At 43.1% G+C, this 15,160-nt stretch overlaps 1 protein-coding gene across 10 annotated transcripts in view; it reads right to left on the bottom strand.

The window, feature by feature from the left end:
• The window catches only part of dmd (dystrophin), a 300,586-nt gene that overhangs the window by 26,113 nt on the left and 259,313 nt on the right, over positions 1-15,160 (bottom strand). For all 10 annotated transcript variants that reach the window (XM_076880080.1, XM_076880082.1, XM_076880079.1 and 7 more), the window contains 8 exons: positions 6,723-6,784; positions 6,379-6,453; positions 3,008-3,209; positions 2,824-2,909; positions 2,505-2,662; positions 1,677-1,843; positions 377-488; positions 143-279 (listed from right to left, as the gene is read on the bottom strand). In XM_076880080.1, the coding sequence (XP_076736195.1) occupies positions 143-279; positions 377-488; positions 1,677-1,843; positions 2,505-2,662; positions 2,824-2,909; positions 3,008-3,209; positions 6,379-6,453; positions 6,723-6,784 (999 nt within the window). The remainder of the gene's footprint in view (positions 1-142; positions 280-376; positions 489-1,676; positions 1,844-2,504; positions 2,663-2,823; positions 2,910-3,007; positions 3,210-6,378; positions 6,454-6,722; positions 6,785-15,160) is intronic.

Genomic DNA, 15,160 nt, shown 5'->3' with positions numbered 1-15,160 from the left:
AAGGCATTTTTGAGGCTCAATTAGGTCATGGTTAGGCTTAGGCTCAGGGTTAGGCATAAGCAGCTAGGGAAAGCATAATGCCAATGAGATGTCCTCACTAAGATATTAAAAGTGTGTCTCTGTGTGTGTTTGAAAGCCTCACGTTTCCATGTTGTCTCCTTCCAGGATGGTCTGGACGGGCAGGTAGCCCATCCGTGGGTGTTTGGCGAAGTAGCGCTTGGTCCTGAATTTGTTCTTCAGCACCTTGGCAAAGTCCCGGACGTCCTCTCCTGATGTCGTCTGAGAGAGAGGTAGGACACAAAGATGACATCGTTACCTCCGTAGGAAGAAGCAGACACACACATGCCGTATCAGAACAGATTACTTCTTCACATACCGGGGTGCAGTACTCGACCATGGGGTACTGCATCTTGTGCCCCTTTGCAACACGGCCAGAGAAAAAGCAGCTTTGACAGATGTCATAGTTGAAATGTTTTAGGCTCCGATATCTGGGGGGAAAGAACAGGAGAGAAAAACAAGTGTAAATGAAAGAGAGCAGAGGAGATGAAGAAGCCAGTGGGAAAAAAAGAGAAGGCAAGGGGATCAATACAAGGAGGTAATTTATAGCTCTGCTCTCTCCGAGGTGAGAGAAGTTCAAATTCTTTCAGCCCATGGCCCCAGTGACACATTTATTCTCTGCCTTTGGAAGTCTGTTTAAATTGATCACCGCTCCTGACAAAAGTCAGGGTTAGCCTCCAACAGCATCAGCACCGTGCTTATAGGTCTAAACCTTTGCTATGTAGAATATGTCTCTTATTTCTTACTTACTTTCTATATCCCAAAATTAGTTACTTCACATGCACACAAGGTTAAATAAAACCTGTAGGGACACTATTTGAGATGACATTGGATCTTACAGCCATTTTTAGCTGTGAAACCTTGTTCCCAGACCTCCCACTTGGACTTTTGTCGAATGAAAAGTAACACGTGGGCAGTATAGTGGGGGGGGGGGGGATATTTTCTCCTTGAGATATTTCCTCTCAAAGCAAGAAAGAAGAAGCACTGACAGACTAGTTTCAGGTTTATCCGTCTCAAACTGAGCGCTTCAACGCTTGTTTTAAGATATTTGTCACTTATGTAAAGTCTAGATATTATTTTTTATTTCAAGAAATCTTACCAAGTGTAACTTTCTGCACTTGATTGTAATCTATACTCCATAGTTATTTTCTCAAATAAGTACTTCTTCAAACTGGTCTCTTTAGCTTCCAGACATTTAGGAGCGGATGATGCTGTCCCAACTCGGAGACACGGAGCTGCCATCAGATCCAAAATGAACTAAGATTTTTCTTAAACATTTCTCAGTTTGGACATTTTATATGTTTTCTATTTACGGTTTTGATCTGAAACTAATTTTATTCTATTTACATTTACTTTGTACAGGGCAGCCCAAGATTTATAGAATTGTGTTTGGATGAATGCAACTTGTAAGGTTTTGGGTCTTAAATGAAACCATTTGAATATTTTTAGTATTTCAGATTTGCTGATGTGAGCAGGTTCTGGACCTGAGACTAAGAATGCCAAGACTCACAGTCATGGCATTCTTAGTCTATATACACACATGAGTCTTTAATACTATGAGAATTCTTTGCATTGTAAAACAGATTGCAATACTGCAGCAACTGTTAAAATGCACCGACCTGAAGCCGATGATTGGACATTCCTTGCAGATGTTGCACTTGGCCTGGTGTTTGGCGGTCTCTGCAGCAGCGACACGATGAAGGACAGGTAGCCACACCATGGACTGAGGCTCCAGGCGCATCCAGTCCAGGAACATGGTGGCCTCAAGCTCAGGCTTGTTGTTGGCCTGAAATAACAACATGACAGGTTACGGTGTTACAGTTTTTTCTCAGAAATCTGGAAAAGAAGAAAAGAAAAGTGGCCCTAATCCTCTTCCGTAAGCGTCCACAAGTTTCAAGATTTCATTTTCAAATTTTGTGTGATCCCATAACAGCTCGAGCTGATTACATTTTTATCCAACGTCAAAGGCAAGGTCACAACAAATGTAAAGGAAGAAAAGAAAATTGGAAACGACAGCAACTCAGCCATGATATGGTCGAGGAGGGTCAGCTGACGTTGAGGCGCGTTAGTGTGCAGAGGTCGCCAACTTTCTGCAGTCAACAGCTAAAAACCGTACATGTGACCTTCAGATTAGCTCATAACAGTACATAGAGAGCTTGGAATGGGTTGTAATCCTGAGCTACACCCACACATTTGCGATGGCTGTAGAGCAGGACGAGCAGCCATCTGCTAATCAGGTTGGTGATTCGATCCCTGGCTTCACCAGTCTGAATGCCAAATATCCCTGGACAAGATACTACCCCAAGTTGCTCTCCCATGCATCCATTGTAGTGTGAATGTGTGTGAATGTTACTGTGGTATTAAGTGGTATTGAGCACTTAAAGCATAGTAAAAAGCGCTGTGTGAATGTGTGAATGTGTGAATGAGGCAAGCCTCACGAAACGTACAAACTGAAAGCAGCTGCGGACGGAGGGCTCAATGTTGGAGCCGCCGAAGGAGGCGACCTCGCCAAGTTGTCGGGGGATCTGAATGGAGTCGTGCAGAAGGAGCCCCAGTCGACGCTGGTCACAGAATCCTGTTGCACTGGCAACCTGCCGGAACAGGACTAGAGAGGACGAGGCAGAGAAAATACGAGAGGTCGGAAAAAGGAGAGAAAGTCCACACAAGGATTTTCCTTTTTTATGATTTTATTTGTGAGATGAAATATAAGCAAGTACTTATTATTAGGACACAACAATGGCAGAAAAACATTGCACATTGACTTACATCTGTATTTATCCTCCAAATGAGCCTTGCAGAGTGAGATGATGCCAGTTTTGAATGACAGAGATCTGATCTTTCCGGTGCGACCGCTGCCAACCAACAAAAAGAGACGGTTTAGAGCACGCTGGATCTGAATCATCCGAGAAACACTACGTGTTTAAGCGCTCGCTCAGGGTGCTGCACGTACGTGTCGTAGACGTTAAGCAGCCAGTTGAGGCACATGTCAACGCAGAGCGGGACACTGACCAAGTGGGAGTGGTTCTGCTCAAGTCGCTGGTAGAGGCTCGTGAGACAGGCGACCAGCTGAGAGATGTCCAGCAGCTGCTCGTTCTGCTTCAAACCGTGCTGGTCAAATATCTCACAAGCTGCCGGCATGCTCAACAGGTCCACTAAACACAAGACACACAGGCAGGGGCACGGTTAGTCAGTACACACACATCTATGGGCGTCTTCCAGCCTGAGTCAGCTCAGACCTCCATGTCCAACGTTTCCTGGAGACTGCTGCCTGTCTCGAGCAACGGTAAGGTGTCCCATTAGCATCTTTATCGAGTGTTTTTCTATCTATGGTTTTACTGCATTAGCAGTGTGTTTGGGATGATGCTGATCATGCTGAGATATGTCAGAATTTAAGCCAGTTGTTGCTTTCAAATCACCTTGTTGGTGCAAAAACACTATTTTGTGTATTTCTAACATTGTTATCGTTGGTACTTTTTGTCACTTCAACTAAAGAATTGAAACAAATTGTGTTTTTGAGCAACTGACATTTTAAGCCAACAGCTCTTTGGGAATCACCCTGTTGGTGATTATACCAGTCAAACTGTTAACTTTGGCATGTTTGACAGAATTAACCAGTTGCTGCTGATGCTAGTAAGAAAGTACCTAAAAATAGTAAAGATAGATCACTGTTATTTGTCTCAACAAGTCTGTTATGTGTGAACAATCTTCGTTGACCCTTGGGTTAGGTTTGAAAAATTAATCTGTGTGTCTTCAACCTGGCTCAGCAAACAACACCAAAGCAAATACAGGTGAAAAGTGCAGATGGACTAAAAAGGGGGAGAAGATACACATGCCAATTTAGAAAGAAAACTTTGCAAGATCCCAGAAAGCCTGAAAAATTACATCTCAAACCCACTTTAAAAAAATACAAGAAGGTTTGGCTCCTTGGAAGCAAAAGATAAAGAAATGAGGAAAGAAGAAAGAAATGAGCAGTGGCTCAAACCTGCTACACAGCGCTGCACTTGGTGTGGAATGCATACAAAACAGCTAGCAGCAAGGCACGAGCTATGTATCTGTTTACTGTTTAATAAGAGTTCACAGTGAGCCACGCTGTTTATCACAACAATGTTCACAACAATGTGAAGAAAAATAAACTGGGCCAATATGACATGTTTGTTAATACAGAGACACACATGTTAATGTGATCCTGGGCTCCCACTCAGAGACACAGGTCTCCCAGTGTCCAGCATTCAGAGGCTGCCTGAGGACTCATGTGAGAGAAAACCTGCTCACACAGACATGTAGAGCCAAATACTGTCAATAAGGCCTCTGAATGTTCTGAAGACAGTTAAACCTGTCAGGTAGTGACGTCCAGCAGGTGCAGCTCCATGAACACACACAGCTGTGGATTCCAGCTGCTTCGTAGTTCTGCAAACTTTGACAGAGTCGAGCTTTTCAGTTCAATCAGCTGCATTTCGATGTCCTCTGTGTCCAGCAGGTTAAAGAGAGACAAATCCAGCTGCTCATTAAAGCTTCTGGTTTGATCTGTCTCGAGTCTACGGATGTATCTGTGTATCTCCGTGGTGCTGATGCTGCGCTGAGCGGACAGCTGCTGAAGCTTTTGAAGAGTCGGAATGTGGAAATTTCAACATCGCTTGAAAAAACTGTGAGCTAGCAACGTCGCTCTCACCGGTAGGCTAAGTTTTAGCCAGTTACAAGTTGAATGTGGCAGTTGGGGTTGTTGGCTAAGAGACCGTCATTAAGAAGCGGCACAACTAATGTGTCTACGCGAGCTAATTTGCGATGTGCACCAGTGGTGGCCCGGCCATTTTTAAAAAAAAATCCACTTTCTGCGTGTCGTGACATCAGTTAACCCTTCGCATGCTGCGGCACGAGTGCCCGGGGTTGCGACCCCAGCATTATGCTATTATAAACATAGTAAAAGCTTTAAAAACATGTGTCACACTGACCATGAGAATGCGAGTGAGAAAGGAAACCATTCATTGTATCATTGTGGTCACTGGACTGCTTCAGTCATGTTAGTTCACTTGACTGCAATTTGCAACTATAGCCAGAAATGGCTGCAATCTTCTGTAGCTGTCGCCATGCTCTGTTAGCACATGGTGTTGACACATGATTACGCGCTGTGGGTCAGCTCACTGTCACAAACATGCAATCTGTTTTTTTAAGCTAGCATCCCATCAATATTTATTGACATGAATACTCGTGAAATGTACAACTGTGCTTAGGCTCTAAAGTTCGGTGAATGTATCTCGCCTTGCCAGAGGTGACAACAATACCAGCTACACTAATTCAGCTGTATCAATCCAGGGGGTGGATGTGGACATTGTGGAGGACTGTAAATACCTTGGAGTACACTTGGACAATAAACTGGACTGGGCTAAAAACACCACAGCACTTTACAGGAAGAGCCAGGGGTGTCTCTTTTTTCTGAGGCGACTGAGGTCCTTCAACATCTGTCGGACAATGCTGAGGATTTTCTATGAGTCTGTTGTGGCCAGTGCGATCCTCTATGCTGTTGCATGCTGGGACAGCAGGTTGAGGGTTACAGATGCCAACAGACTAAATAAACTGATCTGCAAGGCCGGTAATGTTGTGGGGATGGAGCTGGACTCCCTTAAGGTGGTGTTGGAGAGGCGGATGTTGTCCAAGATAAAGACAACGTTGGGTAACACCTCCCACCCACTCCATGACGTGCTGGCTAGCCACAGGAGCACGTTCAGTGAGAGACTGAGACTACCCATGATGCACCACTGACTGACACAGGAAGTCATTCCTGCCTGTGGCTCCCTGTACAACTGCTCCACCTAACACACTGTGAACACTGCAATAGCTACACCCTCTTGCACTCTCTCTTTTCTACTCAGTCATGTTGCTGTCAATATTCTTGATATTTATAATCACCTCTGTTAATCCTTGATGTTTATTATTGAGCGATTTGTATATATCGTGCTATTTATTAAATTTGTAAATCTGTAACAGATAGTCTAGTCTGTTACTGCACTGGAGCAACTGTAACCCACATAATTCCCTGAGGGATTAATAAAGTATTCTGATTCTGATACACTTAAATTACAAACAGCTTGCATTCTGTAGAATAAACACTCACATGGACACACAGGCCGAGTCAGAGAGTAAAAGAGTAATAGTGCAGAGAAGGTCAAGACAAAATTCAGAGAGAGCAGAAAGAGAAGGAGGTGTGGGAGGGTATCAACACAACAACAGACACACTTGTGTTGGGAGGAAAGGACTTAAACCCAGAGGCAAAGTCCCTGTGTGACACAGATGCAGGAGAAGTGTACAGACAGAAAGTGTACTTACAGCAGAGAGCCTTCTGCAAGCGTCTGAGCTTCATGGCTGTGCGGTAGGCTGAGAACCGAACATTGTTCAGATCGGCTAGAGAAAGGAATACGAGGAAGAGAGCATTAGTTTTATCAGTGTTTTCACTTCAGCCAGTAGTGCTTCTTCAGTTCAGTTCTATGTCTATAACAGCCACCTCGAAGGTGCTTAGTACGGCAGAAATCCTACAGTAACACAGAGAATCAGACGACCCCCAATGACCAAGCATCTTTTTCCATCTTCTCCAGTATGTGGATCATGTGGCACCTGTTTCAAAGACTTTAGTCAAAAAGAGCAAAAACGTCCATAAGCAGGAAGTTTCTCACCCAAAGACTGGTAGAGCTCAGCCATCTTGGGATGGTCCCAGCATGTTGTCTGGGTCTGATGGCTAGAAGGGGACAGAGAGGCAACACATGAGTGAAATGCACATCAGCCATCACAAAGAAGTGTTGGTTAGGCTGACGTACCAGCCTATATTCAGAGGCTACATGTAAAGAGCAGTGATTTCAAGGTTTATGCATAATACAGTATTCAGTAAGTAACAATTACACCCACAAGTTCTTTTAATCCAAGTATGGAGACACGCAGTCTTGAACACAAAAAATGATGATCGCGCTCGTTTGGTTTTGATGTCGTGTTGTCAAAGCCACTGTGACAGAACAGGTTCACAGACAACACTGTCCCACATAATGTTTTTATTTCACTGTAAAAGCCTTTTCATTGGAAAAGTAAGGAGTGTGCTTTTTTAAGCCTGCACGGTCGCCCAACCAAAGCACGTTTTCCAGGTGAAACTCATCTTCTGCTTCTTCATGTGCACCAAGCAGATGACGAAGCCTAAATAAATCTGACTGAGCCCAGTAATAAAGACATATAGCAGTGTGTATATAGTTAAATAGTGCTGTGAGTGGTACATTTACATGCAAGAAGATGGGAAATCCTTTGAGAGGAACAAAAAATAAACCTCAGTAAATGAGTTGGATTCATTTGAACAAAATTAAAAACATGAATTTATACTCCTCTCGCTATCATAATATTCAAAAAGAACAAAGCGCAGCATCTTCATCTCCGCTGTGTCAGGAAAGGACGACACAGCCAGAACGAGCTAAATGGTTGCTGTGTCATTCGCCCCTCGTGACTGCCACTTCAAAGAGGCTCTGCTCTGTGTGTGTTTGTGTGCTGAAGATAAACAGACTGACGCACATTTGTGTGACTTCAGAAAACAATGAGTGATATGTGTGGTGTGTAGAAGAAGAACAATATGATATCTAAAGGATTTGCATGTCCATCACTGTATCTGCCTTCTGAAGGGTATAATAATGAACTAATTCAACGTTTATCTGAAACTTTCATACTTGGTGAAATGAAAAACTGGCCATGCAACCTTTTCAGTGTCACAGAGCTCAATGTGATCGCCAGACACAAAGAAACGGGCCGACAAAATTCAGATAAAGACAAAAGAAATGGAGGCTACCAACGACACCTGGTCAGAAATGAGCAGCTGGGCTGAGCAGGAACATAAATGGTATTAAAGATGATTAGGTTTGTCCAAGTCAGGTCCTTCTCATGCAAGTTTACATGGTGCTAAATTCTGCAGGAATATTAGGAATGTGTGATCTTATCCCAAAGTTAACACAAAGCTTCCATCTCTCCATCCATGCTCATGATTACATTCATTTAACTCATTACTTTTCATTTTTTAATGACACTGTGATCCGTTTTTAAACTGATCCTTTCAGTTTTAAATACTTTTAACGATAACCAGTAAACAGTCACTGACTCTGTCATGGTCCGTGGCTCTGTGTCTGAGGAGTGTGTGGGATGCCCGGTGGCCACACCCCCGGGCTGGGCCATCACGCCTGCATCCCATTCCAGGCGCCAGGAGGACTATTTAACCCTGCGCTGACGGCTGCTCCACGCCAGTCCGTTAGTCACCCTCAGTGGTTACTAGGCTCCCTGCAAAGCTTTGTATATATCTAAGTGTTACATGAACTGTGTTAACTCTGCCTCCGTGTGCCCAGGTTGCTACGTTTTGTATCTGCCATCTGCCCGTCCTCCTGCCTGCTCGGATCTCTAAGTGCACCATCCGCCCTCGTCCCTGCCTCCTCTGATTCGCTTTCCACGGACACGCTTCCCCCATCTCGAGCCCCACGGTCCGGCTCTGATCGTAAGAATTGCTACAGCCCTGTTTAGTAACGTCCCTCATTCTCCCTGCTCAGTAGTAATCTTCTCCTCCTTCTCTTGCAGCCTCCCACGGTCCTGATTACGGCTTCTCTGTGTAATTTGTCTTCCCGGTTTCCTTCAGTTCTGCCATTTTGCTTCCTTGGTTGTTCCGGGTCAGCTTTTGTTAAAACAATAAAATGTGTACTTGCTCGCATTGAGTCTGTTTTTGGATCCCGCTTGTGTGCACGAACTGCGGTTCATGACAGCGTCGATCCCCAGCTCCTCCAACCACCCCCCTACAGTCCTTGCACACTTGTGCACCTTGTAGAAAACAGTTTTGTTTGATAAAGAAAGAAAACAGAGGAGCTGAAAAACTAGGCGAGAACAAGAAGAGGAAAACTACAAATTGTCCCACCAATATGTGTTAAATTAACTAAGACGTTAGCTGTTAGCACCGTCAACAGTAGTACCAGCAACAAGTAGTAACAGGTCGCTGGATACTAGTCATCAGTTAAGCGAGCTGTGGAGAAATGCAGGGGGAGGGACAGCAGCCCCAACCACTCAGCGAGAAAGACAGAGGGTGTAATTAACGTGGTAAGAACATCGATGGAGGGAAAGATTTCATTAAGTAAAATAATTGACTACAAAAATTGTTCATCAAATAAACTGAAAAATGTACATTTATGTTGTATTTGTATGCATAAACTATTATTATATAACTTAATTTGTTTCATTTATACATTTCTTTTCTTTTGCACTTTACCATTGCTTTGAGAAATTGCACAAATGTGTTTGACTGGACCATCTGGGCTCTTCAGACCGATCATGATGGGCCAGGACTGGGAACCGATCCATTTACCAGCTAAAAGACCAACTGTGATTCAGCTCCACGTGTTCTTAGCAGAATCAATACGATATGTACAAATAAGCGACGTGTGGCTGTCACACAAGAAATAACATTTGATATAATATCTTGGGACAATTTATATTTCACATGCTAACATGACAGGCAGCTAGGTTACGTAGCACTATGTGGCAACAAGTGCAAGAACGTGTGTGAGTTCTTGGGGATCTCTGTCATAAACCTACCTGTAACTAAATCACAGCTATCGAGGGTTGGAGGTCTTATTTGATGACATGATATTCTTCTACTGAAGTCCAAACAGCAGACTTAAGTAGAGAAGCCTGCAGTACCTGAGAGCGTGCATCACGCCATCATTGCCATTTTCCTCACAGGTTTGCACAGCATGACTTCTATAGCCAAACTGTCAACACATCTTCCTGTCACAATCTGAGGGACGACATTCAACGTGATCTGAGATGTGGTGCAATGTCTGTACAGCTTTTCTAGAATTTCATTAACAGTCTGTCCAGCAAACCTCACGTGCATCTGACAAAACCACCTGTTATTAGGTTCACAGAGCAAACAAACTTTCACAATGGCATTTCTTCACTCCTACAACATACCAGCCAGAACACTGGGTTCATAGTTCACAATGCCTCAGAACACTAGGAAGTGCTCGCGGCAGGACAGGAAGCAGAAACAAAGCTGCAGTGTGTAGGAAAGGCTAAGGAAAAGACCGCACAAAACTCCGGTCATTAGCCTTTTCCTCACAAATGCCAGGTTTGTTGTGAACAAAACGGATAAGCTGAGGCTACAGTTGGAAGACAATAGACTCACTGAGGACTGTTGCGCTTTGATAATCTTTATCCTGCATTACCTGATGCAGTTGTGAAGCTAACGAGTCATATCCTACACCGCTTAAACTGAAACCAGAACTCACGAAAACAATGACGTGGAGATATCTGCATTTATATTCATGAAAAATCAGCCAATAATACTTAAGACTGCAGTCAGTCGCTGCCCTCCACACTTAGAATATTTGACAGTTAAATGCAGACCCCTTGTCCTCCACTGTGGGATCACAGCAGTGATCAGGATAGCTGAGTATTTGACAAATACTAAAGCTAACTTGGTCCTTAGCCTCCTACATGTTGCCATTAGTAGCTGAATATACCCAGAAGCAGCACACATAATAGCTGGGAACATCAGTCTTTTAGTGCGCCCCAAATTCCATCAGCATTTTAACTGTTACACACGGGAAAAACACACTGGATAAAGTCCAAAGATTAAGCATATACAGGGCCATACAAACAGCTCACCTGGGCCAGTTGGACCAAAGTAAAGAAAACCGCTGCCCTCTACTTCAAAAACTGTTAAAACGTTGCCTGATGGTTCCTCCTCTCAGCTGCAAAACTGTTTTGAGAATACAGACTGGAGTATCGATGAATCTCAGGACCTGGATGAGGACACTGCATCCGTACTCTTCTACATCAAGCATGTCACAACCTTGTGCAGCGGCACAGCACACAGTGAAGAGACACAACGGTCCTCCAAGACCATGGTGCTACATATGACATATAACAGACAATCAACACAAATTGCACAAAAAACCCCAAAACAAAGACAGTGCAACAGCATGATACAGACACAAGACCGTGCAGACGCAACAGAAATGTGCAAAAGACTGAGTACTGTGCAAAAAAAGTCATTTGGTGTATGAAGGCGTGCGTGTATGTGTCAGTCCAAGCACTAACTGTGTATGCCCACCAAATATATTGAATGACAAAAACGGTCAGGACCTTGCTGAGAAACAAAAACACTGCTTTCAGGCCTGCTGAGGTGTGCAGTACAGTCCAGGCAAACCCGGAAATGGGAATGAGACAGGGCAAGCTGGATTATACAAATACAATTGAGGACAACCTCTGCAGCAATAACTTGAGGATGGTGCGGCCAAAATATCACTAAAAACCCAGACCTTAGGGCTGCTCGATTATGGCAAAAATGATAATCACGATTATTTTCACTGAAATTGAGATCTCGATTATTTGACGATATTTATTTAACCCTTTAAGACCTACCATAGAACCAAGTCCGCCAGAGCTTATATTATATTTTTACATGTTGTAGTGCCATTTATGGGAGCATTTCAAGTTGCTATACAACTGTTATAGCCCATATTTTAATAATATGTATGCATTAAGTCCATAGTAACTACATTAATTGCAAAAAAGTGCAATAAACTACAAAAAAAAATTGAAAATCGTTTTTGGTTTTTTTACATATATTTCTACTTGGAGAAATTTAAGAGGTTTATCCCTCAAAACTTTAAATACAAAAAAGTTGCAAAAATAGTTTACAACAACAGGAAATTTATTTTGAGTGTCTTCATAGTTTTATTTTGGAGATACAGCAATTTTTATATACTGCAGGAAAAACAAAAAAACAATCCTATGATGCAAATTTGCAAAGAAAACAGCAGGTGCATCAAAATAAACGATTTCCAGCAGTGCAATTTGAGTTCTAAGCATCACAGAAACTATTCAGAAAAGTCAAACATGACCAGTATAGGCTTTTAAGGCCTACAAGTAAAAAAAACTACATTTTCCGCGAAAATGACGTCACTTCCGGTTTCGGCCAGGAAATGGCGGACATGCGATCGTTCGCGCTGACGTCTGTTTCACTGTGGGAAGTGTTACGAACAGCTGATCGGATCGGCAAAGCGTGTTTCTGGAATATTATGTTTTTGTTCCTGCAAGCGCTTTTTATGCAATTTATGTGGAAGGAAACCGTGACCGAGGACAAGCTGATGGCATAAGATGTAAGTACAACTCCTCCGGTTTCATATGCAAAACAAATTATTGCGCTAGCTTACACGGGTCAGGTTCTACAGGGATTTAAAAATAGTTACACAAAACGGAGCGTGCTGCTCTGACCGGCTTTAAAGGGTTAACAATGACTTTAAAAAATAATATAAAATAGTGTGCAACACCACTGAAGTTTTTTTTTTAACCTCTCTTTTCAACCAACAGCAGTCACTCTCCTCTCCAAATAACTTCTGCTTAGCTTTCCGAGCTTCCCTCGGGTCCTCTTAATCAGCGGTCTCCAACCTTTTTTGCGCCACGGACGGTTTATGCCCGACAATATTTTCACGGACCGGCCTTTAAGGTGTCGCGGATAAATGAGGGAGGGGCTAATAATCGGCTCCGTCATTTTTAATGATCGTTGAAAGCCCAGACCTGATGGTAATGCTGTGTTGGCAAAGAAGCTGAACTGCTTATTCGCCTGCAAACAAAAACAACAACAACAACAAAAAACCCCACACCTCCGGCCAACACCTGCTACATCTTTACAGTGGAGGAGCATGACCTGATATTAGCAGCAGTGAACCCCAGAAAAGCAGCAGGACCTGAATGTGTCAGTAGTGAGGTGCTGAGTTCTGTGTAGACCAACTCACAGGCGCCTTTACAAAAGTATTCATCCTGTTCTTAGCATCGTCCCATTCTGCTTGAAGTCCTCAAACATGCCTGAATGATATCCATCCAGTGGCTCTCACTCCAGTCATTATGAAGTGTTTAGAAACTGTTCAGAAGTCGCATCATTCAAGGTCTTCCACCCACAGGTGACTCCCACAATTTCTGGACACAACTGTGGTCTGTCTGGAACACAAGGACGGCCGTGCCAGACTTATTTTCATTGGCTTTAGCTCGACATTCAGCACACAGTCATCTCTAACAGACTGCTAACAAAACTAATCAGTCTTCGCCATCTGGATTTAAGGACTTCATCAGAGACCACCCACAGAGATTCAAAGTAAGGCCCCGCCTCTCCCAACACTCAATCTCAACCTCGGCTCCCACAGGGATGTGTGCTGAGCCCCCTACTGTGCACTCTCTACACCCATGACTGCACCCCCACCTCAGCAATTCCTTTGTGAAGTTTGTAGATGACACAGCAGTGGTCGGGCTCATCACTGGAGAGATGAGTCTACCTACAAGAATGAGGTGGAAGACCTGGCGTCATGATCCAGCAATAACAAGCTGGTCCTCAACACCGCAAAACTGAAGGAAATAACAGTGGACTTCAGGTGAAGCACATCTGAGCCTCAGCCCATATACGTCAACGGGCATTATGTACAGAGGGTCTCTGACTTCATGGACGATGATGTATTCTGTTAAACTAACACTGCACAGACCAAGAGGGCACAGCAGCAACTAAACTTTCTGGGGAGCCTGAAAAACTACACCCTTGCAGAGGAGCTTCTGCTGTTCTTCTCTGCTCGGTTTAGTCCGTGCTGGTTGCAATAATAAATAATAAACAATAAATGAACATTGGTATGTACCATTCACTAATGTATCCAATCAGTAATTACTGAAGTACACATGTATGTAGATACAGATAACTAAAGTTTCCACCACAGTGTAGGAACAGTAGGAATCTTCTTATGGCTGTGTGGAAACTAGGAACTGTAATCAGTTATAAGGCTCATGGTCACAACCCAACAACAGGTTTGCTTCGGGTTGAGACACAGAGGGAGGAAAATTAATAGTACGGTGAAATAAAAAAATAAATTGCCCCAAATTTTACAGAATAATTTTTAAAAAGCAAAATTTTCCCCAAACTGCACAGAGAGCAAAAATAATCAGCTATAAAATGTAGCTGTTTTAAATACAGTGCACAGACATAATCCGAGAGTCTGTTAAATCAGCACACAACCTGAAAATTCACAAAGTGCACCTGCAGTTAGCCTCTACCTGAGAAACATTTACAAATAATAATCCATAATTATGTTTTTTTGCTGCATTGCCTTTGTTTGTCTCTCTAGCACAGACAGGATCCTCCACACACCCACTCCAAATAATGAGTGGAAGGGTACTAGAGCTACTCAAACGTCCTCAAACACCGAATAAACAGGACCTCAGTCACATACATGTCTGTAATAAGCATGACAGAGTCTGGAGTATTTCATCCACAAATGTGCAGCATCCTTACACTGTAAATTATTACTATCATATATTATATTACGATATATATATAAATTTAAGATCAAAGGCTGGTAACTTGCAGCAGCTTATACCTGCTGCTCACCAGCAAACAAGTAGTGGAAAGTAAAAATAAAAAGGGGTTTCCAATTAAATAATTCCAGCTGCCCACAACCAAGTCTCACATGAAAATATACTACAGCAGTTTTATTATGGACAGTACTTTGCTGTTCACCAGACAACAGATACTCCATCCAACTAAACTACGTCTCCAATTCAGGTTATCACAGATGTTCTTGAACGAGAATCTGAGTAGACGCCGGGCACATAAACACTAAACTATCACGGACACATATAGACATCCACGCTCACCTATGCTAAATTTAGAACCACCAATCAACTACTGATATCCTGCTAATATAACACTGAAGTTACTTCAATTCATGGTCTGAACAAGCAGCACTATAAGGTGGTTCAGTGGTCACTTTCCACCTCAGGTTGCGAACTCATTAGGCAGGAAAACGGTGTCAAAGGGGGGAACTCAGTGGTGCAATTGAAGGGTATACATGCACTGAAAGCAAAGTTGCCGTTATTAGCAAGAAGCTATCAAGCCCTTCCTGCTCCTGTGTCTTTGAACCTATCTGGTCTTTAAGTCTGACGTCATTATCCGTTTCCAGGTCCAAACTCAAGTTCATTTCCCAAAGCCAAACGAACACTGCAGCATCACTGAGAGTTAAAAACTGTCTAAATTCTTTCATCTGTAATAAAATGATCAGCGTTG

Source organism: Maylandia zebra, linkage group LG23, assembly GCF_041146795.1.
Source record: "Maylandia zebra isolate NMK-2024a linkage group LG23, Mzebra_GT3a, whole genome shotgun sequence".
In the NCBI taxonomy this organism is placed as follows: domain Eukaryota; kingdom Metazoa; phylum Chordata; class Actinopteri; order Cichliformes; family Cichlidae; genus Maylandia; species Maylandia zebra.
Note: the sequence above shows the minus strand (reverse complement) of the source record. Positions and strands in the feature narration are given on the sequence as shown.